Here is a 26,348-nt window from a genome sequence, read left to right as displayed (position 1 = left end):
ATCCTAGTCTACTCTTACAGTGTTCATTTGTCCCTCATAAAAAGGTTGGTGTGCTTACATTTAGCAAAATTGTTCTTTATTACATGATCAAACTGTGGGCCAAATCATATCTCAGAAAATTATAACAACTAATTATACTAGAAACTTAAAATGACAATCTTTCTTTTTTTTAACCAGCTCTGTTATTTCATTTTGTGTAGGAGACTGTATGCTAATGAAATTGACCAATGCTTAGCTCTTTAGCAGTTTGTCTGGGGGAATTGCAAATTTAAGAGCAGTATCCAAGGTCATACAGTCATTATGTGTCAAAAGCAAAACTTGAATCCAGGCCACCTCCCTGTTCATTATGTCATCTTCTTTTTCAGCAGAATCTTTTACTCTAATAAAGAGAGCCAGCCTTGGGATTATCAGGAAGATGATCTGAATTCAAATTTCATTTTTGACAGCTGTTCTTTAATCTTAGGAAAGTCCTTTCAGCTCTTTGAGCATCAGATAACTCTGTAAGACTATAAACTATGGGCAGAATGTTATTGGCACTGGTCATCCAAGGTTCTCACACTGATATGGCTATTGATACAAGATAATAATAATAATTCACTTTTATGTGATATTTATGTGGTTTTTTCCTACAGTGACCCCTATGAGGTTACATAATATCTTTGCAGATAACCTATATGCTCTTCATTTTCTTCATGTGATCTTTGCCTAGTTCCTTGGCTAATAAATGCTGGACTTATTCTTTAGAGTATACCATTCGGCCCAAGTTTCTTGAATATTAGTCCTGTCCCTCAATACTAGTATAATAAAAGCATCTAACCCCATTTCTAATCAGATGAATTAATTTTATCAATATTCTTTTTTTTTTCTTTTAGGTTTTTTTGCAAGGCAAATGGGGTTAAGTGGCTTGCCCAAAGCCACACAGCTAGGTAATTATTAAGTGTCTGAGACTGGATTTGAACCGAGATACTCCTGACTCCAAGGCCGGTGCTTTATCCACTATGCCACCTAGCCACCCCCATCAATATTCTTAATAATTAATGCTTTCCCATTTTAGGTTTGGTTTTTATACTTGCATAATAGATTTGATTTTAAAATATCTTTTATTAATGATTTTCAAATTAAGCTCACTTTATTTGAATGAATGATGGCTTTGAAAATTCAGAATACATAGATGAACGAGATAACAATGAACTTTGTTTCACCAAATATGCATTTCCCTACCTTTTAAACCTCTTACTCCCGCCTATCCTGACCCATACCTCTAGAAAAATTTCTAAATCCTCTTTGAGGAGACAGAGTATGGAACTGTAGGAATCTAATTCTTAATTTACTATCTAAACTCTTGCCTCAAACTTAGGCCTTCCATCTTCAAAACCCTAGCCTGATGTGCCAGTCCTAATACTCCTTTTTGATCTTCTTAGGCTGGCATTCCGACTGAGAACAATTCATTTACATGCATATTACCCATGGGCTTTGGATAAAATTTGAACTCTGTCCCCTAACATTCAAGGTCCTACGGTATTTGGTCCCAATTTTATATTCCAGTTTCCTTCCTACCCCCCTTCTTTCTCCCTTTCTTAGTTCATCCTATCTTCCCTTTCTACCTCCCTCATTTTTTCCTTCCTTCTTTTCTACCTTTCTACTATCTTTCTTTGCTAATGTTGTTTGAACTACCCAGAACATCTTTATTTCCATTTGATCACTTTCTATCCTTTGAAAACCAAACTTTAGTGCATTTTTTTTAACTTTGTGAAGTATATTCCTTGACTTGTGCTCCATCAACCAGAAGTGTTATCTCCCTCCTCTGAACTACCCTAGTATTTGGTGTCTCCTTGATTATTCACATTTTGCTTTGTATTAAAAATTCTTTAGTACCTAGCACAATGTCTTGGTCAAGGCAAATCCTTTTTTAAAAATGTTGAGTGAATGACTGACTTTAGGAATGAATGATAGATACTTTACAATAATCATCCAAACTGACTCAGCAAGTAATATTCAAAACAGCAAAACATTTATCACCAAAAGTGTTTTGCTTATTTGTAATCTTCACTAATGGAGTATGAGTGCATCAAAGCTTTATTTCTCCTTATGCTTCAGTGAAAGTATAAGAAAATTATTCTTTTCTTATTAATATTGACATTAGAAACTTTCATTAGGGGGGAAGAAAACTAGCCTTAGTAGCATTAATAATAATAATAATAATAAAAACCTAGCATTTATATAGTCCTTACTATGGGCCAGGTAATGTGCTAGCATTTTAAAATTATCTCATTTAATCCTCCCAGTAATGCTGTGAGGTAAGTGGTGTTTTTATCTCCCTTTTACAGTTGAGAAGACTGAGGCAATCAGGTTAAGTTACTTCCTCAGGGTCATATTTGTTAGTGAGGGAGGATGGATTTGAATATCTGTATTCCTGACTTCAGGCTCTATCCATGAACCACCCAGCCATTTCTAGGAGGCATTGTCATTTATTGGAAATTTCACTATACTAGAAATCAGGAGGCTTGAAATCTGTTTCTCTTTGGGTCACTACTAGTGATGTTGGATTAGTCACTTAACCTTAATGAGTTCATTTTTCCTCATTTGTAAAATGAGAGAGAGTATGTTTGATAATTCCTAAGGTTTTCTTCCAAATTTCAAATATTATTATCTATGTTCTTCATTCTAAAAATGGTTTGAAGTCTTAGGAATATAAGGTTATCATCCATCATGAATTTGGAATACAGTGAATCTTACACAGCAGAGGTGTCTCCCCTCACTGATAGGGAGCATAGAAGGAGTGAGAGGAGGAATGAAGCTCACAAAACTCCTCATTAAGCCTGAAATAAGATTAAAATGTAATGGGGAGGTGTTTAATATAATAAATAAAATATAGTATAAATAATGGTAGTTAGTGATTTTTCAGACAATTAGCAGCCTGCATGGATCCATTTCTATTTGAGTTTGACATCTCTGTGGTATGGTGTCTTTCAAATAATAGATACTCAATTGTTGCTGGATTTTTGCACCTTCTTTATTAATCAAGAAGATTCATAAGAAATACATGTAACCTTTCTGTTTATATTGGAAAAGAAAGAAAAGAAATTTGGGAGTGGCCAAAATCACACATGGTTGTTGCAGATGCTAGTCAGTGTTACCAGTGAGACTGAAGATTGATTATCCTTGGTCCAGGATGAAGCATTTTAAGGGTCTTTTTACATTCCCTATAAATTAGAACCTTCTCAATGATTATTATTGTGATTATCATAGTTAGTATTTTTATCATAGCTCTTTTAAGGTTTGCAAAGTGCGTTCCATATGCTATTTCATTTGTTCTTCAAAACAGCCCTTCGAGTTAGGTACTATTTTCTTCTCCATTTTACAGATGAGGAAACTGAAGCTGAGAAAGATTAAGTGACTTGCACAGAATCCCAAAGTTACTAAATGTGTCTGTAGCAGGATTTGAATTCATATCTTCTGGACTGGTGCTCTATTTATTATTGTCTAGAAAATGAGATCTAACTAATGAAAGCATTTTAAAGATCTGATAAACATCTAGCTTTTAATTTCCCACTTACTTTTATTCTTAAGTCTGACTAGGAAGTCAGTGCTTTCATTTAATATCAAGAAATAAAACAAACTTGTACAAATAGCTTAAGATTTTGTCTCCACTCTCGATCCAGTTTTATACCTATTTCTAGTTAGAGTCCAATTAATATTAAGGGTACCATTTGAAACTAAGATTCAGAAAATCATTCAGATGAGAAAAAATATTTCATCAGAGACTTACAAGATTATATGACCTATTTGTTAATATTGCTTACAAAGGTGTTGAGCTGTTAAGTTCTAAATGTTCATTTACTAATAAATGTGTCTTCAGTTACTAAGATTGGCATCTCATTTTATTTGGTACATTATGGTCATGTAAAGATAATGTCTGTTTTCAACCTTTCCAAGTCAACAGTTTTTAATCTTGTGAGCTAGGCCACTGTCCATTCCTTTCTTTCACACATGAGTAAAGCGAGACAAATATAGGTTATATTTCTTAGATAATAATATTTACTCTTGGTCATAACTGAAAAGCTTGAGATGTAGAAAGGCCTTATTCTGCTGTCAATAATGCCTACAATTTTTATTCACTTCTTTTATCTACTAAAAGGATCACAAGTATTCCTTTAGTTTGTATTAAGATTTCAGGAATAGCAGTATTATCAATAATATACCAGAGTTCTGTTCTTATCTTGAATCTTTCTGCATTTGAGTAGCTAAGTTCACACTTTATATTCCAATAGAAATGTTGTAACTATCAGAAACAATTTATCCAGGTGACATCTGATGGATTTCTGTGTGGATCTCTTTTTTAGTCTTTATCACTAGACCTGACCTCTGTCTTCCTAAAGCTCTAGTAGTTTTCAAATAACTCCTGAAAATTTTGCTCATATGGTCTATGACCACCTTAAGCTCCACAAATGTGAAACTAAACTCATCTATCCTACAAAACCACCTACCCTTTTCAATATCTGTATTTTTCATCAATAATCCCCTGTGGGACTCCCTTTCCCCTAAATTCAGCCTCTTTTCCCCCTCACCCATTCCTTACTCATATCTATTCAGTTACCAAAATTTTTTCATTCATAATATTTCTTATGTCTATCTTTTCCTCTGTTCCTATTGCCAGGAATGAAAATGAATCACAGATCCTTATTACCAGATGCCTAGAACATTACTGGAAACTCTTTACTATGCTCCCTATCTCTTGTCTCTTCCACACCTCCCCTTTTCTGTATATGTCAACAAGATTAATTTTTCTTAATGCACAGTCCTGATCATGTTAACTCTCCTATTAGGAAACCTTCAGTGATTCCCAATATACATTTAGGGTACAGTCTAAAATCCCCATCTGGATATTTAAGACCCTTTGCAATTTGGCCCCATCCTAAAGTAATGACTTCTAAGAACACTCTCATTCAGTCAGATTCATTCTCCATACTAAACTGAATCTTGTCTGTTCTTCAGCAGACAGTTCAATTCCATTCTCTTTGAAACTCTCCAAGATCTTATTCTCTCTCTACCAAATAAACTCTCTTTTCAAAATTTCTAGACTCTAGCCCCAGTGTTCTCTAGGTAGGGTAGGTAGGTAGGTAGGTAGAAAATTTTTCAGTTTTGATTCATCCTATTCATATGGCATATAACCATATACAATCACATACCAAATTCTGTGCTAATTAAACTCTCTTAGATATTTGTCCCTCTTTGCAAAAAGAGCAATCCTAGATTCTAGGATCTATGGTTATTTGAATTTGTTTGCCTTCATTTTATCATTCTCCTATTTCTATTCCATAACTTTATTATCCCTTAGCCCCTTACAATTTAATCTATTTATTATATGTGACCAGATTCATAATACTAGTGTTGTGTCATGTCTATAGTTCCTTTGCAGCCAGTGCTACCCCCTTTTTATCTGTTGGTGTTCTTTGATCAAACTCACAGTGGAAAAAGGTATTGTGGGAAAAGGGCTGGTCTTAAAATCAGCAGTCTGGGCTTTGATCCTGCTTCTGTAACTAGATGTGACCTTGGATAATTCAAACTCTGAGCTTCTGATTCACTTTATTGATATAGTTCATTCAAGCTGCAGGCTTCTGTAATTCTTGAGTTCCTTTTCTCTAAACCTGACTGTGCCAAACTATAAGTATAGCAAAAGGAAATATAGTGAAGTTATCAAATGAACTTGTGGTCTTCAAGGTCCTTCACATTCTAGCAGAAGAGCACTCTGTCTCTTGTAGGACACAAAGAAAATCAAATGCGTGCCATAAAATATCACGTCTTCTAAAGTACTTCTGATATTTAAGTCCCCAAACTTAATGGTAGCCTGGTCATAATGTTTTAAAAGTATATTTTTCATCATGTTCAAGTACAAGTAGTTTTAATAATGTATCTTAAATTTGCATAGCATTTACTAGGTCAAACACTATGCTAACTGATTTACAATTCTCTCATTTGATACCCTTGATAATCCTTGGAGGTAGATGTTATTATTATCTTTATTTTGCAAAATGAAGCAAGGGTTGTCCAGGATCTCATAACTAATAAGTTTATGAGATTAGATTTAAACTCAGGTCTTCTAGACTCCAGCCCCAGTGTTCTCTAGGTAGTGTAGGTAGGTAGATAGATAGATAATAATAATGATGATGATGATGATGATGATGATGATGATGAATACATAGATAACAGAGATAGGAAGACAGAAAGCTTCAAATATACAAGTGTGGTTATGTGTATATCTGTGATATCATCAATTCATAAATCATGGTTTGAGGATAGTAAGCTGGGACCAAAGCTGCTGAAGTTCCTAAGGATTAGAATTGTAGACAAAGTGTATTTAAGAGCCCCCAAACACATTTTTTGCAAGTTAAAGACATAAAAGCATACATGAATACCAGAATGGAGTTAGAAATATGTCAAAGACCAGGTTGAAGCTAGAAACATGCAAATGTTAAAGGGAAGTGGACCATAAGTAGATGTATAATATTAGTACCAGGCAATATTCTCTGATCCATAATATCTATTTGAACCTTGATTCTATTACTGTTTTATAACATTGAATTACTTTTGAAGTATACATCTCAGATTATAAATATCACTAAAAATATTTTAATTAAACATGGACATAGGTGGTTCAATGCATAAAGTGCTCAACTTGGAAGACAAGAAAGATCTGAGTTTGCGTCTTGTCTCAATTAACCTTTCAGTAACTAAGTTTACTTATCTGCAAATTGACAATAGTAATAGCATCTATAACCTAGGTCAGTTATGAGATTCAAATAAGATAACACACACACATATGAAATTGAAGCTAGGAACATGCAAAATTATTATTAATACTTTCAAATTAGGCAACAACCAATTTTTAATCTAATTAGTTCAAGGAAATTTATATACATGAAATTTTTGTTTAGTTATAACTTAAATTATCTTGCTAAAAATTAACATTTATTTTTTAAAACTTTGAACTCCAAATTTTCTCCCTTCTTCCCTCCCCTCTCCTGACCCTTGAAAAGGGAAGCAATATGCTATCTATTATACATATGAAGTCATGTAGAATATTTTCTATATCAGCTGATGTGTTGGATTTTGTTCACATGTCATATTTCACCTTTTCTGAAGGGCTTCCCAAAAGAAATTTACTATCCCATGTTTTTTTCTTGTATGTATTGAAGTAGGTGGAGATAACAGTAGCTTTTTCAAATATGTAGGAAGTAAGAACATAAATTAAATAATATGGTTTTTTTAAAGTTCATTCTATTCTATACCTCATGTCAATGAGTTTTCTACTAAATTATCAACTTTAACTCTTATATTTATAAATATGGCTAGTCTGCAATGTTTATAGCAAATAACAAATCTAATAATTTTTTTTCCTTTGGCTCTTTTGCATTTCTTATGATGTACAAAAATAAGGTGGTGGTGATGGTGATAGTTTTTCAAGAATTAAGGAAGGGAAAATAAGTTACTTTATAATGATCAAATCTTTTCTTATTCTGTACCTCTATTCAGAAAACTTACTCTGCCCTTTCTCCATCAGCTGTCAAAGCAGTCTTTTCTTTTATATACTTTTTTCTGTCTTCACTTTTGTGTTTGAATAAATTGTTATAAAATAATTTCTAATGTTTTCTTTTTCGTGGTAAGGATAGAATCATCTTAAAATAAGATACCATTAATAGTTCAAACATTTTGGTTTCCTGCATATTCCCTAGGGTATGCAGCTTCATTTTTAGTTTAAAATATTAGGTAAATAATAGTGCGAAAAATAAAAATAAAAAAATTTTTGAAAAAAAATCACTGCATTACATTTACTTAGGATGTTCTATAATGCATGGTTTCTGCCTAGGAGAATAGAATATATAGATATAGATAGATATGTATTTATAGAATAGAGGAGAATAGAACACACACACACACACACACACACACACACACACACATATATATATATATATATAAAATACATATCCATATATATGTATATGTGTGCACATATACTATATGTACTACATATACATATACTTTTAAATTTTCATCTAGCTTATTTTTTCAGTGATATGAATTCTTTGCTTTGAAATAGTTCACTGGTCATAATCTTACCATTTCTCTGTAGGTTTGTTGGAGGGGATAAATTTGCTCAAGAATAATTTCTTTTTCTCCCAGTATCAACTTCAAAGTCCTAATAGTTCCCTAGTGCCCCCTTTGGCATTCTTTGCCAACCTGGAATACTGGCCGTCATCTTTGCATAAAGCAATTTAGCCACTATTGCTTGATCTCAAGGAGGAATAGAGTAAATTTTGTGAATGTTTGACTAACCTTTGATAATTAATATAAAGAAGGTATTAAATGAAAACATCTCTGTCATAACCTAATCCTTAATCTGTACATAATGAAAATACACATCTGTTAGCAATCACTTTAATATTGTTTATTTTACTACCTAATTTTAAAATTTTTTTGATTTTTATTTTCAGTTCCAGATTTGCTATATAAATATCTGTATATCTTTATCTATATCTATATCTATCCACATATACATATACACACATACCCTTTATTGTCTTGCATTAGTGGAGTTTTTAAAAAGCAAGAGCCAAATCTTTATAATGTTCTTAATATAGAGTGTCACAAAGCTTCAGTGCAGTTTAAAGCTGCTAAAACTTAGATACTTTGAGATATTGAGGTTTAAACCTTCACTAAGACTTTGGGACAATCTATATATCACAGGAAAGTAGATGCTTAACTACATTTTTTTATTATTATGAATTAGGGATGATTTATTTTTTTTACAAATAAAGGCATCGAGAATATATTCCTGGTCTTAGCACCTATAAAACTTTGTGTCAGAAGCTGCTTCTGACACTAACTGCGCAATCCTGTGCAAGCTGCTTATCTGCTGTATGTTTCGGGTACCTTGCTAGGACTTACAGCTATGGCACAGCTCTGGAGTCAGGAAGACCTGAGTTCAAATTTGTCCTTAGTCCCTTGACACTAGCTGTGTGATCTTAGGCAAGTCACTTAACCCTGTTTGCCTTGCATCAAAGACCATCTCCAGTTATCCTGATTTATATTTGGTCACAGTTCCCAGATGACTCTGGAGGAGGTAGTGAGGCTGATGACATAGTACAGCACCCCCTCACTCAAATCCAATTCACGTGCCCATAATAGCATCTTCTCCCCGATGAGCTTTCCACCCAGGTTCCAAGATTGGTTTAAGTGCTACATTCTGACCATATAACTATCATACCAATAAACTCCACTAGCTCTTAAATCAATCTATAAGTCTCTGTGCTAATCACTGGAGATACAAAAAAGAGGCAAAAGATAGTCTTTGCCCTCAAGGAGCTTACACTTTATTGTTTAGAGCCCTTTAAAATCTCTCGTATAGTTTTGATTATGATACTCCACTGTCCGGCCAGATTGTCTTGCTGTTCTTCATACATTTACATGCTTTCTCTGCACCTTTGTATTTGCTGATTCCCCGTGCTTGGAAATCACTCTTAAGGTCCCCTTTACCTTTTAGAATTCGTGATTCTCTTCAGAACTTTTCAAGCAAATTTTCTTACTGAAGCCTTTCTTGATTCTTGTCCTCAAATATTTTATTTTGAATAAATTTATTTATCTTCACTGGCTAACATACTGTCTGGCATGTAATAGGAAATTAGTAATTTATATACACAGGGGAAGGGGTTTCCATACTAGGATTTCCTTACCCTGATGAAATCACAGATGGTTAGGAAAACTAAGGAACTACCAAAAATCTCTTCCCTTGTATGAATCTGACCATTTGAAGCTATATATATATATACTCTATTTGCAAATGGTCAAGTTGCAAATTGTTCTTTCCTAAAGGCAGAGAGAGTTTGGACCCACAGGGATAGTGGGCTTTGAATGACAAGATTTTGCAGATGTTGACCTCTCTAACTTGGAACTAATATAATAGGTGGAACAAAATAGTAACTACATGAAAAGATGCTTGGAGATACTATTTAGATTTCTCTGCATTGACTTTGAAAGAAAATGGAAAGCTGGTATGGTGGCATAGCCTTATAATCCTTGATACTTGAGGCTGAGGTTGATGGCTCTCTTGAGCTCAGGAATTCTGATGTACAGTGGTCTAAGCTGTTCCAGTTTCTGCATTAAATTTTAATATACTGAATCCTAGAGCATGGGGACTGCCATGCCCCCTAAAATGGTGCAGCCCAGGACAGACACAGAGCTGGTCAAAGTTGTATAAAAATCTATGACAGACACAGAGCTGGTCAAAGTTGTTATAAAAATCTATGAGACTCTGAAGGCCAAAGTGTTGAATGGATTGGGCTATGCCATCTGTGGTCCTCAGCTAATCAAAAGGGAGTTAGGTTACAATCCCCAAATCCAGAGTGGCAGAGAAGCTAGCAAGAACCCCTTTTCTTTGTGAAGGGTAGGGTGGCCTTGGAATAGGTTTGCCCTGAGACAGGAGCCCAGGCCTTGGAAAGTGTGGAGCTCTAGGGGCTGTACTAATAGCAGAGCAGTAGAGCCCCATGAATGGCAAGCAGACTTTGTCCTAGGGTTAAGGCTGTTGCATCATATTGATGAGTAGCTCACAATTTAAAGATGGAGAAGAAAGACCATACTGATGATAGCCCCTCAAGAGACAGGTTAAGATATATCTGCTAGTCACATTCTGGCAACAGATGTCACATGCTGGTGCTTCATCAATGCTCTGTAGTTCCTCCCTGATATGGGAGGAAGCAAAACCAATTTAAAGCCAAGAGACTCCCACAGCAGCTGAAACCATCTCTAGTAGTTCTCTTTCCTATCATTCAGGGCAAATCATGTCTCCCATCATTTGATTGGTTGTGTGATCTTCAAAACCAAAGATCTAATAGTAGAAGTCGTCATAGCAGGTGGTAGTGGTGGTAGTAGTAGTGATGGTAGTGGTGATGGTGCTAATGGTAGTGATAGATAGTAGTTGGTAGTAGTAGTAGCAGTAGTAGTAGTAGTAGTAGTAGTAGTATGAATAGCCACCTCATCACCTCATTTCCAGTGAGGACCAGATAGGGGAGTCACTTAATCTTTTGTGTTTTTTAAAGGTAGCCACATTGGTTGCGTTATATTTGGATACAACCCATCCGGCCTAACTTCAGATTGAGAGAGATAATGGACTTCTGATTTCATTGCCACTAAAAACTCTTGAGTTGAGGAAATTCTCAACTACTGCTGCAAGTTGTCACCTTCTTTGCATTTTATATTCTTAAAGAGTCATTAAAACTGAGAGATTAAGTAATTTGCCTGAGGTCAGTTCCTATGAATTTGTTAAAGGTGGCTTAAACCTGGGTTTTAATGGCTTCAAGACTGGACCTCCATCTACAAGCCAAGGCTGTCTCTGAGTTTTACATATCAGTTCAGTATATAATCTACTTAACTTTTTGCTTACTTATTTGCAATTATATGACATGAAATAAGACTTGGCCTTGCATCCAGTCTGCTCTTTATGTAAAATTACTTTATTACCAGTGCACTTGTCCTAATGAGTCTCATGAGATGTTCATTTCTTTTAGAATGCCCACTTCCCCCAGGGAAACAATTAAAAAAAAAAACCAACCCCAAAAGAATGGTGGAATGACTATAGTAAAACATTTTCTGTTATGGCCACCAATAGTTTTTCTTAATGTTATAGTCTATACATATTAGTGCTGTGGCAAGTCTCTTCTCAGCTCTATGCCATTATCTTATAAATATCTCGACTCTGACTTTACAATGTCGTTTATAGAATTTAATAAGGCAAATGTAATAATGCTGCCTGTGTTTTAATGCACAATCTCAATTGAGTTGACCACAAGATAAATAGAAACAGAAACGATAACTTGTTCCTACATATTCTTTTTAATAAGCATGTTATTTAGTTGATCAGCTTCCTGCAATAATGCTTTCTATCCAAGTCTCCCAAACAAATTGGCTAATGTTTTCTCACGCTTTTGCTCTGGGAGTATTGGTTCCCTGAAGATATCTCTGAATTAAACTTCTTGAAAAATCCTAAGTTCTATATTAGGTTAAATAGAGAAATATGACTATAGAGGAATTAAGAAAAGGGAATGCATATTTGAATTCATATTGCATTATTTTAGAGTGGAACTTTTTTTCTTGCTGTTTACAAGATCATGAACAAGATGCAAGTCCTTTGACATAACAAAAGTGCAGTTTTGCATTTAATTTCTAGCATGTGTCTTTTTTTTGGGGGGGGGCATGGTTTAATATGAAACACACCACTGTGTCAAATGTACAGTCATTCTTTGATACATTCATGTACTTAAACCCACAAAAGAAAACTGGTTTTTGGTGTGTTTTTTTTAAAGTTGTTCATGCCTTTATTGCAAGTAAAATCACTTGTCATGCCAGCTAGCAGTTGCAAAATGCAAACCTTCATTCTGTAACTGCCTATTTCTCATTTGGTTCTGACATATTAAAAAGCATATAATTAATGGTTGACATTAGTAATTAACATTAACTTTATGGTGCTTAATATGCCATCATTCATCCATCAAATAACCGAGGTGCATTAATGTCTTGGCATAAAGGTTTTAATTATTATAAAATGGTCTTTCAGTTTTCATATGGAATATTTGAAAGAAACCCAAAATATATTAACAACAACAAAAAAGGAAAAGATTTCTATAAGCATTTGTTGAGAATGAGTGGCTATTTTTATTTCTCCTTAGGAGTGTGTACCAGCAATCGTACAGGGAACTTCCAGGGAAGAATGCCGGCCTGAGTGTACCAGCCTCAGCAGTGGCTAAAGAGCACCACCTGGCTGCAATTGCCCGTGCACTCTGGAGAAATTTCTTTCCATTCCTGAAGAGCCAGAGAATGTCACAGACTGTGCCTATCCCTCAGCTTGCAGATACTGCTGCAGGTCAGCATTTATCTTTTATTTACTGTTGGCTATTTACTTTGCTCCTTACAGACAGCTGTTGTTTTGTCAGTATATTATTGTCTCCTCCAAATTTCTTACTGCTGTAGCCCTTTGAATGGTAAAACATTTTGACAACCACAAAAAACAGAGCTGCCTCTTTTAATAGGATCCTTTTATTTTTTATCCAGCTATGATTTATTAGAGACAAGGCTTGTTTTTGCTGAAATGAAAGAGGTATTATTAGTAGTATTGATAAAACTACTACTGATAGCAACAATTCACATTTATATAGGGTTCTAAAGTATTACAAAAACACCTTTCTCACAACATCCCAAAGCTACTCTTCATCTGAAGATTTTTATATTTAAAAGAACAGTTTGATTGGTATCTCATGTTGTTTTCTGAAAGTGTCATCACTGTGAAAGCAAATGATTTTTACAGTTGAATTGCATAAATTTATACCCAGGCTTAAGCAGGTTATTTTGCATGAAAAATTGTTCTGCATGGAACATAAAGTAGTTGAAATATCATTGATTCTTAGTCAAACTGAGAATCTGTTGAACTACTTCTGTGATCCTAGACAAGTCACTTAACCTCCATAGGCCTCAGTTTCCTCATTTACAAAATGAAATGGTTCAACTCAACGAGCATGAAATTATGTTCTGCTCTAAATTCATGATCCTATACACGTAGCATCTGAAATACTTAACAAGAGTATCAATCAAACTTGAAAGTAGGAAGGTGGTGGTGGTGGTGGTGGTGGTGGTGGTGGTGGTGGTGGTGGTGGTGGTGGTAGGAGCAATAGTAGTAGAAAGTGATAAATAAAAATGTTGGCTTGATAATCCCATATATTTGTTATGATTTTATAAAATAAAATTTTGATTTTTTTAAATTGCAAGTACTCAACAAATAAAAGTAAATATTTTCTGGAGTATATTCAAAGCATATATTTAAAGCATAAATATTTAAGCTACTTACATTTTAACTTGGAAGAGTGATAAAATATAATATAAATTTTAAGTTTTGTATTTTGTTCCTACATCTAAATAAAGTCATGTATAACATTTAAATTATTATTTTATTTTTAATTTAATTTTATTTTATTTCCATTTAAACATTCGTTGAGAGTTTAAGTTTATTTTTAGCTAGGCAGAGACTTAAATATTTTTAAATGAAGCACTTTGGGAAAACAGTGGCTAAAATTTGTTTTTTACCCTGATATGACTAAGCAGATATGAATTTTAAAAACTCCTCAGAAGAATAGAATATTTGAACTCATGTCACTTGCTCAAATATCTTTGGAATAGATTTTAATAAGGTAATGGTATCATGCTATGGAGGCACTTATAAGTACCTAAATAAATAAATAGACATCACAGTTAATAAATAGATATCACAGTTAATCCAATAGAGCTATTTACAAATCAGTTATTACCAGTTTCTTTGGGTCTTTTCTCCTTAGGTGAAGACCTGTATCCTCAGTCTTTACTGTTCCATGTACTTTACATGTATTTATCAATTTTTGCATTACACTGGTATGGATTGGGATATTGATCAATCTTACATTCAGCAAATATTTATTAGATACATGCTATGAGCATGGGTATGTAAGTAGATTTATTGAAAAGTTGTAGAGAAAGAAAACTTAGCATTTAAGAGGAACATATCATTAAATACAAATTAATATAGTGAAAACCAGGGGAAAAGGATAAAGGGGGTGGTCAGTTAAATAGGGCTAGTTGCAGAATAGTAATTCCTGAAGGGAATGAGTTTGAAGTTGGTGGGGGGTTTTTTTATTTGTTTTTAAGAAAGTATAATGCACATTGTCCCAAACAGTTTTGGGAGAACCAATGTTGTGAAATGATATTTGTGTGGTGGGTTTTTTGTTTTGTTTTTAGTTTTTGCAAGGCAATGGGGTTAAGTGGCTTGCCCAAGGCCACACAGCTAGGTAATTATTAAGTGTCTAAGGCCAGATTTGAACTCAACTCTGGATTCTAGTGCCGGTGCTCTATCCACTGCGCCACCTAGCTGCCCCAAGAAATGATATTTGTGAAAGAGGAAGGCTTGGCTAAGTAATTTATCAGTTCCTGAGGAGCTGATAAATACTGTCTTTAAATGTTTTTTTTTTTCCTAGACACAATGGAAAAAAAGATGCAAGTGACACTGCAGCAATCAGCCAAAATAAGACAAGTCAGCCCTTGGGTTAGAGCCATTGGAGGATAGCAATGTTTACCATCAATGATAACTTTTAATAAAAGAGGATGTAAACATCAAAGCTTTTTTTTTAAATAAAACTAAGAGTTTCTCTTTATTTTAAATCTAGCTTTTACTTGTTTGGCTTTGGATTTGTCCAGAACAGCCCCCTCAGACCTTCAGCCTCAGCCAGTAACATCAATGATGCAATTATTTGGATGGGACGATATGATTTGGCCCCAGCTTGTATCTAGGTATTTAAGTCATCTTATTCAAAATAGGTAAGTACTTTTCACTTCTTATTCCAGTCATTGAATCCCAATATAGATGAAATAGGACAGCAAAAAAAAATTATTGATATCTTTTGTTTTACATTACCTTCATTTCCATATATATTCCTTTCCTCTTCTCAGAGAGACATTTTATATAACAAAGAAAAAGAAGAGTGTTCAAGTACAACTGGTTCAGTAAAACTAACCAAGTGTAGCTGCAGATTTATGCATCCATAGTCCCCCACTTCTGCTAAAGAAGGGAAGGAGATACATTTCCTTAGATCTTCTTTTCAAGCAAACTTGATCCTGAATACGTAGCATTTTTTTTTGGTGATTCTTTCCATCCACAGTGCTAAATCATTGCTGTCCTTGTGCAAGGACTTGATGGTTCTATAGGATTCACTTTGTTTCAATTCATGTAATTCTCTTGTTTCTCTATATTCTTCATGTTCATAATTTCTTACTGCAATATTAGTCCATTACATTTATATGCTATAATTTAGTTAGCCATTCCCCAATCAGTGAGCATTCCCCCCTCCCAAGTAACTATTTTTCTGTGTATTAAAGCTTTCTTTCTATTTTCATCCTTCTTGGTTTATATGCCTAGCCAAGTGATTCAAAGGATATGGCCATTTGAGTCATTTTCTTAGCATAATTCCAAACTGCTTGCTAGAATGGTAGCATTGATTTTTAGCTCCACTAACATAAAATGTGAATTTAAAAAGAATATCTTTCATGCCTGTAATCATCTAATTCTCATAGATCTGGAGTTGGAAAGGACCTTAGGAGTCCTAGGAGACTTAGGAGACATCTGGTTCGGCTTCTTAATTTTTCAGATGAGGAAACTGAGGTCAGAGAAGTGAAATGACCTGCTTGATGGTCACACAAATATTACATGGCAGAGCTAGGATTTGACCCTAGCACCTCTGATTCCAAAACTAGTTTGTTTCTCCATGAACCATTCAGCCTTCTGCACTGGACTTTTTTTTTAGTTCCATTATCACTATGGCATTAATAACTAGAGGAAAGAAAGGAATATATTTTATGGTGTGACTTTAAAAGTTTCTAATAATTACTTTTCAAGTTTTCTCAGTTTTTAGTTAAGATCCAGCACAGCAGGTTTGCTCCCTATTAAAAGAAATTGAACCTTTTCCCGAGTTATTATTATTATGTATATATATTTCACATATCAGATATTTGATTTTCATAAGGATATGAAACCCAAAGAAGCTTAAAACTGGGCTTTATGTGCTTTCTAACTTGATTCCAAGTTTTATCCTCATTAAACTAAAATAAAAATTGTAAATAGTCTCATTTTATGTTATGACGCAATGTAAGGTTTTATTTTGAGCCTCATTATGTTCTAGCTGCAAAATGAAGAAGTTGTTTTATTTGTCCTTTAAAATCCATTCCATTCTAAAATGCAGTAATTTTTTCCTGATATTTAGACTCTTGGGGTAGAGTACAGGGGGGTGAGTAGACTCTCTAGATCTGTCATTTACCATGAGAACTCCTTATTTAAAAATTTGTTCTGCCATTTACAGTCTTAGAGAATTGTCTTGAGCATTGATTGAAAGGTTAAGTCAGTCAGTGACGGGCATTTCCTCTCCCAGTCAATAATCCAGTCTTAACCAATATGAGTTAGGGGTAGGACTTGAACCCAGGCCTTCCTGACTGAGTGTGACACTCTAATCACTTCACCACTAGCCTCTCAGTTAGACTATACTGTAGTGAGAATTTTGATTCATTTCAAAAAGAGTATTATTCCTCATATTTTCCATAAAAGTTTTTAAATGTTTTTTATGTATTTAAGGCAATGAGATTAAGAGTAACTTGCCTAAGGTCATATAACTAGGCAATTATTAAGTGTCTGAGGTCAGATTTGAATTCAGATCTTCCTGACTCCATGGCTGGTGCTATCTACTGCACCACCTAGCTGCCTCTCCATAAAAGTTTAAAATATGGATTTTTACTAAAATTATTAGAAGAATCACAATTATGAAGAAAACTGGTGTGTGTGCATAGAATTCTTGTTTGTAGTTTTAAGCATCTTATACATCACCTTGGAGAATCATATCTAGAACTCTGGGTATGTGTGTGTGTGTGTGTGTGTGTAAATAATTCAGTCTTATACATCATGAAAGGAATTAGCACTTTCTTTACAGTTCTCTAATGCATTGATTAGGGAATGTAAATGTACTTTAATTATCTTTGTGTATTATCTCTCTATGAGACTATAAAAACCATGAAGGCATGGACTTTGTCTTAGCTAAATTTTGTGTCTCCCCTAACACCTAGCACAGAGTTATCCTTTGTTTGGGGATACTATATGAAGCTGTGATGAATAGATATTTGTCTAACACATTTGTGGCATTTGATATTTTAACTTAAATTAACTTGTTTGGAGTCTAGTAACTCATTGCTTTGCCCTTTCCCTTCTAATTTCCTTTTCTCTTTGCTTCCCATCTTGTGAATTCAGGGAATGGGGCCCAGACCAGAACTGAGGAATTAAACACCCCAAGACTCTCGTCTTCCCTGTCCTCTTCATGATAGCTCATTGATACCTGTGGTACTATATGGTCCTTTGAAGTTTTTTTGGGGGGGGAGGGGGTTTGAGAAAGTGAAATATGAGGTGCTTAATAAGAAGAAAGACAAAGTATATGATTCTATGATAATCAGATAAATATCAGGTAATATCAAGGACCCCATGAAAGTACTAACTGCCATGGTGATCTAGACCCAGATGTATCAGATCCAACTCCAAAGGACTTAATCATCCCCCCAAAATTTCACTAAAACATCTAATATTAGGAAGTCAAATAAAATAATACTTTACAAATAGGGTTTGATTTTCTCCAAAAAGTAGTCAAACAGATTATTGTTTACCCATCAGTGGTTGGGCATATATCCTAGACATAATCATTTTTTGTTCTTCTCCCTCTATATTAGTGCTCATCCCCTCATGCACATATAGAATACAGACTAGTTTACTTTGCATTTGAACTCTGGAGTAATTTGATATTTTTTGTGACTTAATTTTATCAGAATAAATTCTGCTGAAAAAAAGGAAATTGTAAAAGTATTAAATAATGCTGACTCTAGTTTAATGTGTTTCTTTTGCCTTCTTTTCTACCCACTTATATTGAGCCTTTTTTTCCCTTTTTTAATGACATCATAGGATACATTTTGGATAGGGAATCAGGAGTTCTATATTCAAGTCTTGCTCTGCCTATTATTATGAAATTATTGTGTGTTTGGGCACCTATGGGCAAATTCATCTCATATCCTCATTTTCCTCACTTGTTAAAGGAAGAGATTGGGCTAGATGTTAGATTTCCTGTAAGACTTCTTCTAACTCACCTTCTCTGACTAAAATCTCATGGATCTTTCTTCCTCCCAATTGTCTTTATTACAGTGCATTCAATTTTCTAAACTTGATTTGTAAACCTCCTGCCTTCATTTATAATTCCTCCCCCCCGACCTTTTCTCTCTCTGTATTCACATGGAGAGAGAGAGAGAGAGAGAGAGAGAGAGAGAGAGAGAGAGAGAGAGAGAGACCTTTAAAAAATTGTATGACATTTTATGCTGTAAGAGAATTTTTTACATTTAGGTAAAATGTAATTTTATAGAGGTCTATATGCTGTTTTGTGATGTCTTTATTAATATGCCCTGCATAATAAGAGGTTTTTGAAGTATCAGCTCCGTGAAAACAGTGTAAATCTCTTTTGCTTTATTAATATGTGAACTTAAATCAATGTGGTTTTTTGTTGTTATTGTGTGTTTGTGTGTGTTTTCTTTTATCTTTTTCATCAGGACTCTATCTGAGACACTTTCCCATTCAGGCTGTACATCATTTCAAGCCTTAACTGTACGATCATGGATCCGCTGTGTTTTGCAAATGTACATGAAAGACCTCTCTGAGCCCAATGGCATTTTGGTTGATATGGATGCTGAACAAACTGTTGGTAAGTGTTTTGGGCTACACTTTTGATTCTGTATTGTTGGATATGTTTGAAATTCTCAGCTAATTGCATCAACTAATATAAAAGATATAGAGATTGATTTGTAATTAGGTATGAATATAAACAGAATTATATTCCCCTCTGCTGCCTGTTCTTTTTCTTGATGTTTTGCCTGCACCATACATGACAAATTTCTCTCATACAAAGATAAAAGAGCTTGTTTCCTTGGAAGCAAAGAACAAAAACTTGCTCCTGAGGAGACAAGCTTTTTTTTTTCTCCCTGAAGAAACTGATCAGAAAAAAGTGAAAATCTGAAGTAAATAACTAGACATCACACTGTGAACTCCCTAAAAAGAAAAATACCCAATTATGAATAATTCTTTCCCATTTTATATTAGATATTTTGCCTTTCTTCTACTTCTCCATTATTCACTGAGTGATACTTGTTCTGTTTTTTTTATCTCTTACATACAGTCTAGTTGTCTATAGGACATATCTTCTCCTGAAGCTATTGTTTATGCCCATTTTGTAAATTGCAGGAAGGCCAGACTGAAAAAATTCTCCAAATTTACTTTGATAACTTATTACACTAGTTGGCTTTACGTGAATAAATTTATGTGCTCGAATGTTTCACAAGTACATGATTTCTTTGAATAAAGCCTTTGCTTAGTGAAAGAAACTTAATTCAGAGTCTTTGAATTTTGTGGAAATTTGAATTTAAAAAGAAAGACAGCTTCATGAATGAAGTATAGTACATTTCCTGATACATTGTCTTTTTAAACAGAAAAAGAGTACATGGAACAGTTGGCTGAACTGACAAGGTTGCTATTTCAGCTTCCAGAAGTAAAGAATATTCTCTCAAAGGCTCAAGTTGAACATTTAGCTATCACACAAGACCCACCAAAAGCACTTGTCCTATTCCTTGAGGTACTGTGCATTTATCAGCATAATTATATATCTCAGTTAAAGTGATATGTAAGAAAACATGACGTATTCTTGAAAAGTTGCCTGTGAAATGAATTTCTTTAAGTCTTGTCATGTATTTTTCCATTGCTTTCTATTGCAGTATTGAAGATAAATTCCCAGAGGAAAAAATTTGGACTTAAGACATAAAACAGTTCCATGCAAGAAGACAGAAAGCTCTTAAAAATAAGATTAAATGAAAAATAATAAAGAATTGAAGTGATACATCAGCACCTTAGCTTAACCTCAGAATTCATGTGGGGGGCTATCTTGTAGATTAAACTTGCCTTAAAATAAGATTTTTTGGCATGACTTAAGTTCATTTGCATAGGACCCAATGCCATTCCATTTTATAAGTTGGTACAATAATGTTAATTTTAGGATGCTTAAAGTTAAGTTTCAAAGTATAACTGTACAATGCTGTAATACAACATATTGAGCCAGAAATTAATTTGCTTTGGAAAGAAAGTTATGTCTGGCCTTTAGAATTCAACCTATGGCTTTTTCTCCTTTCTAGGAAAACATTTCCTTTCAAAATCTAATGTTTTAAACCATTAATTCCCTATTTAGGTGCCATATGTTTGCATATCAGCTTTTCAAGCAATGTAACCTTCCTAAGCCTATGTGTGGTCATTTGTTGGTGGCATTCCTTATGGATTTACAGCTAACATCAAACTAGGTGTAATAATTGGTATGTGACAGGCAAGATGCTAAAATAATGGGATAGAACAGTGCACTGAATCCAAGTTTATAAAACTTTTGAATTAAAAAAAACATTTCATGTTCAGGGTAGACAAGGTATAGCTAGATAGTTGTTGGTCTGAAATAGACTTCAAGGACTTTAATGGATTACATATAACCACAAGATAATAATCAATAGTATGGCATGGAAGCAAAAAAGGCTAACACTAATCTAGGTTTATTGAATCTGAAGTATTATATTTAGTTTGGGAAGCCAAGCAGAGTAGAACAACAAGGATGGTGGTCTTGCCATATGAAAATTGCTTAAGAAGCAGGGAATGGTTAGCTTGGAGAAGTTGAACAAGATACTTGTTTTAGCTGTCTTCCAATATTTGAAGAACTATTATTTAAAAGAATAATGAACTTGTTTATCCAAGTCCTAGAGAACAAAATTGGAATAAAGTTTAAAATTTTAGAGAGGAAGAAGGAAATGTTACCTAATTATTAGAACTATCAAAGGGAAATAAGTTGCTATGAAAGAGGTAATAAGGTTGCATTGATGAGAGATCTTTAAGAAAATGGTAATTGACATTTGTAGATAAGCAAATTCTAGGTGACTATAGTGAGATTTTTTGACTAGCTCCCTTACTGGCTCATAAACTTCTTGGTTGCATATGTCATAAATCCTGCTATTACCCCATCTTGCCTAGCCACTCATAGCAATTATTTATTTGAGGAAATGATTTTTGACCTTTTGTTTAAATATTGTTTTGATTGTAAGAACTGAGTCTTTTTGATCCTCTTTTTGATTAGTATCTAAATTGAAATGAATTTTTAACGGAAAGCTAGAGCTACGTGGTTAAGTAAAATGGAGATAAGGAGTTCAGTGCTACTTTTTAAACAGTTAAAACTTGAAAGAATCAATCATGTTTGTTTCTCTTTTTATTTTACAGACTGTTGGCATAACATACAGTAGTTTACAAACACTTCCTGAAAAGTCTGCCATGGTCACAAAAGCATTAGAATACCTTGGTGAGGTATTGAAATATGTGAAACCTTATTTGGGGAAAAAAAGTTCCAATGCAGGTCTACAGCTGACTTACAAAATAATGGGTACGCATTGACCAATGGTTCTTAACACTCTCTTGTTAGTAACTCAAAATTATGATTTTGTGGGATGTCCTTTTAATGTAGTATGGAAGAATGAAAAAATAAATCTGTTGGTCAATTCTCAATTATCTGTGCTAACAGTAGAGCAGTAGTGAAAATAATTCCTGAACTCTGTGAACCTAATGTGATAACACCTCTTGTCCTTGTGTGACCCCTTTCCTTGTCTTCCCCTGCCTGCTCATGATCTCCCCTCAAAAAGAAAAATGATTTTATATTTGTTTTGCATATAGTGGATGATATTCATATTTTGTACTTATAAGGCAAAGACTGTTTTATTGTTCTTTCTCTCTCTTTTGTCTCTGTTATATAGTAGGAACTTAACAAATGCTTGTGATTTAATTGTTAAAGATTCCACCCAAGACCTGGAGAACTTCTTCTAGATGTTAACATTTATTAGGACAAATGAAGAAATCAGACTTTAAATTCAGTTGGCTAAAGGTTTATTACTAGATTTGGAATGCTTTAAAAAAAAATTAAGTTAATAAATCAGCTCAGTGATTCAGTGGATAGTCAAGAAGACTTGAGTTCAAATGTAGACTCATACACAAATATGTCACTTAATAGTCTGTTTGCCTGTTTCCTCAGGGGGATGATACTACACCTGTCTTTCAGGGTTGTTGTGAGGCTCTAATGAGGTAATATTTGTTAAGCTTCTTCAACATAGTAGGTGATTTGTAAAAGCTTAGTTCTCCTCTTTTTTTCCTTGTATTTTACTTAGACTAATGAAGGAAGGAAGGAAGAGTGGGAGGGAAGGAGGGAAGGAAATTAGACAATAATTAAACTATTATGTTCCCTGGAATTATGTTAAGCTCTGGGGATACAAAAAGAGAGGCCAAAGATAGCCTCTGTCCTCAAGAAGCTTAAATCTAATAAGGGAAACAATATGCAATCAAATACATACCAAGCAAACTTTATACAAGATATAAATAGGAAATGATAAGAGAGAGAAAGCATTGATTATGGGCAAAGAATTGTCCAAGTGCTGAGGATACAAACAGAAAAGTAGTATTCAGTCCCTGCTCTCTTGGAGCTCCCATACCAATGAAGGAGTCAATAAGTATAAAAGGTTTCAGCTGCTGGTCAGATGGAAAGGTCCTGTACTCCTTAGGGTATAGCAGTAAAGCAGATAGGAATGAACTGTATTTAATGTCTTTTATACTGAAAAAAAAAATCAGATCTGTTTCTGATGCCGAAGCATTTCATTTGAAAGTGCAAGGGACTTTGGAACCAGAATTTTCCTTTCTGGATTTTCAGTAACAGAAGCTGCAGCCCTGGGACAAGCACTCCAGGTTTCTTCAAGGGATGATGGCTGTGGGCTTTGTTCGAAGCAGGATTGGTGCCTGCCACACTCTCAGAGCTCTTGGGTTTCCTTGAATGTTAGTGATAATTGTTTAGCCACTGTTGCTGTTGCTGGTAGAAGAGGAGGTAGGTTCTTCTCTGCCATGATGTCTTCCACTTCTCAGTGATGGGTATAGGGAGCCCAGGCTGGAAGCAAAACTTAGGGGCACTTTTCTTTTTAATGAAAAAAAAATTTTCTCTAGCTCCCATCATCCTCTTACACACCATTAAAAAGGTAACACATTTCTTCTAGCAAATGTGCATAGTCAAGCAAAACAATTTTTTTCATTAACTATATCCAAAATTTTTTTTAATTTTGACTTTTTAAGCTCTTGTCAGGAAGCAGGTCACATGCTTTATCACTGGCCTTTTGGAATTGTAATTGGACATTGTATTGATCAGAGTTCTTAAATCTTTCAATTCTATATCAGTTCCTAAAAGTGCTACAAATATCTCTGAAAAGATCCTTTTCATCACACATACAGTACAGTGGTGGTATTCCATTACATTTCTATATTATAATATATTTTACTATTCCCTAATTGATAAGCAGAAGGACTTGGGAAGTGAGGGAGAAAATGGGGCTTTGTGAACAGGGTCCTTCCTAGGCTATCTCCATGCTGGTCTGTTTATTTAGTATTTAAACTACTCTATGATAGATAATTTTATATATATATAAACCCAGATGGTAAAGTTTTAATATTTTTTGATTGATTGTTTTTTTTTTATTTTTTATTTTTAGGGGGTTTTTTTGCAAGACAAATGGGGTTAAGTGGCTTGCCCAATGCCACACAAGCTAGGTAATTATTAAATGTCTGAGACTGAATTTGAACCCAGGTACTCCTGACTCCAAGGCCGGTGCTTTATCCACTGCGCCACCTAGTTGCCCTGATTAATTGTTATTAAACATAAATTGGTTTTAAAATGCAAATGCAAAGGATCTATAAGAAAATATCTTTATCATCATCATCATCATTATTATTATTATTATTATTATTATTATTATTATTATTTATCTGCACTTAAAATATTCCAGTTTTTCCAATGGATTTATAATCTCATATAGGTGTGTACTCTCTTCAGTGATGTAATTTTTAACTTGTCGCTTCAGATTCTGCAAATTAGAGTTTGACTTACTGTTTTGTTTTGGCTCTAGTCTTAAGAAAGTGATGGAGAAATGGTTATTAAGACAGATTAAGCTTAAAAGTGTTCTTTTTTGGAGAGTCAGCTGTTAAAACATTTACTAGAACATACTATATATCATATGATCTTTTCAATTAAATTGGACTTTGTTTTCAAAATACAAGCTCCTCAGCCTAGAATTTAAAAGCCCTCAACAATCTGGCTCTTAGCTAACTTCATACTTTTTTTTTTTTTACTCTGCTTCACGCAACCTAAATTGTAAAGCCCCAGTTTTGAGTCTAAAACAGAACTGTTAGCTATTGGACATACAATTCTGTCTCCTACTTCCATACAATGGCACAGACTAGACCCTCGTGTCTGAAAGCAAGTCTTTCTGAGTTTCACTTCTTGGAGTCTTCAATTTTCTGTAGAATTCAGTTTAGAGGCTACCTCCTCCATGAATTCCTTCCTTATTCTCTCAGTTATGCCTTCTGCTCCTTCAGATTATCTTGTTGCCTAATCTGATTTTATAACCCCCTAATAGAATTTAAGACCTTTGGAGACAAGGATTTTGGTTTTGGTTTTTGTGTTCCAGATACCTTATATATTATTTAATAATGAGTAAATGTTTAATATTCCAAATACCATGATTATGTGAATAAACAAATTAAAGATATTCTTTATTCTATTAACAAAGGAACTATATAACTACAAAGTGCTTAAAAGACAAGAAAGTCAATGGAATGTGGTCACAATTTTAACAACCCTCTTCTTCAAATTCCATTTTTTAAAAAAATTCTCCATTGATTTCAGAATTTCTGGAAGTTTTACCTCTAGTTTTCAAAGAAATGTTTGCCTTTCAGAGAGACATTAAAAAGTATGGCAAGAAAATTGATATATCTTCTCTGTGTCCTATGAACCTATAAAATAGATGGTTCCCAATAAAGTCCTTTAACCTTACAGCTGATGAAATTTCCAGTGTGGACGAAATATGTATGCATGTTAGTAGGTACCTATCCATCCCAAATGATCTAAGTGTGACAAATGAGAGAAGAATGAGTCATTGGGAATGTCAGGAATAATGGCAATACCCTTTTAAGGGTATATTAATATGAGGTCTTATAAATGCTTTTTTCCAATTGGTAGAAAAAATGGGGAGTGAGGTAGCATTATTTAAAATATTGCTAAGTGAACATTGAGTTTCTTTATGATTGATCGTTGTATTTTCTTTTACACCAGAAGATTAATGTTGTTTGTTGTTCATAAGGGTGATTATGGGTTGACTCTTAGACATCAATAACTTCTTCTGCAGGCCTATTTGTTGCCTTTTTTTTTGTTTCAGAACATAAGTATGTATGTATTTATTATATGTGTATATACATATAAACAAGCATGCAAACATACAGAATGAGGTATCTATATCTTTTGCTTTGTTTTGGACCTATTCTTTCTTTTTCCTTTTTTATTTTCTAAGATAAGTAAATGATTAGCCCTTGTGCAAAAGGTTTTCACCTTATATTGTCTGATCTAGCCCTTATTATGAGATGACTTTTTTCAGTGAATTTATAATTCTGCCTTCTTAGTACAATTTACTGGGAAATGTACTTCCTGTTATGAACCATCTTAAAGGCTTGAGCTCTTGATAATGAGTTTTCTTAAGAAATTTCCTGATTTTTCTGATAAAATTGCTTCATTTTTTTTTTTGAAAATTTGGTTTTGGTGTTTTTTTCT

At 34.0% G+C, this 26,348-nt stretch overlaps 1 protein-coding gene across 4 annotated transcripts in view; it reads left to right on the top strand.

Annotated features, from left to right (window-relative positions):
- Nucleotides 1–26,348, top strand: part of MMS22L (MMS22 like, DNA repair protein) — a 140,480-nt gene that overhangs the window by 90,439 nt on the left and 23,693 nt on the right. For 3 of the 4 annotated variants that reach the window (XM_074187211.1, XM_074187212.1, XM_074187214.1), the window contains 6 exons: nucleotides 873–926; nucleotides 12,723–12,916; nucleotides 15,240–15,390; nucleotides 19,195–19,346; nucleotides 20,128–20,270; nucleotides 21,941–22,100. In XM_074187211.1, the coding sequence (XP_074043312.1) occupies nucleotides 873–926; nucleotides 12,723–12,916; nucleotides 15,240–15,390; nucleotides 19,195–19,346; nucleotides 20,128–20,270; nucleotides 21,941–22,100 (854 nt within the window). The remainder of the gene's footprint in view (nucleotides 1–872; nucleotides 927–12,722; nucleotides 12,917–15,239; nucleotides 15,391–19,194; nucleotides 19,347–20,127; nucleotides 20,271–21,940; nucleotides 22,101–26,348) is intronic. The other variant, XM_074187213.1, reaches the window with a different exon arrangement.

The sequence above is a fragment of the Macrotis lagotis genome, chromosome 5 (assembly GCF_037893015.1).
Source record: "Macrotis lagotis isolate mMagLag1 chromosome 5, bilby.v1.9.chrom.fasta, whole genome shotgun sequence".
NCBI classification, from domain to species: Eukaryota; Metazoa; Chordata; class Mammalia; order Peramelemorphia; family Peramelidae; genus Macrotis; species Macrotis lagotis.
This window is presented reverse-complemented; position numbering and strand designations above follow the sequence as displayed.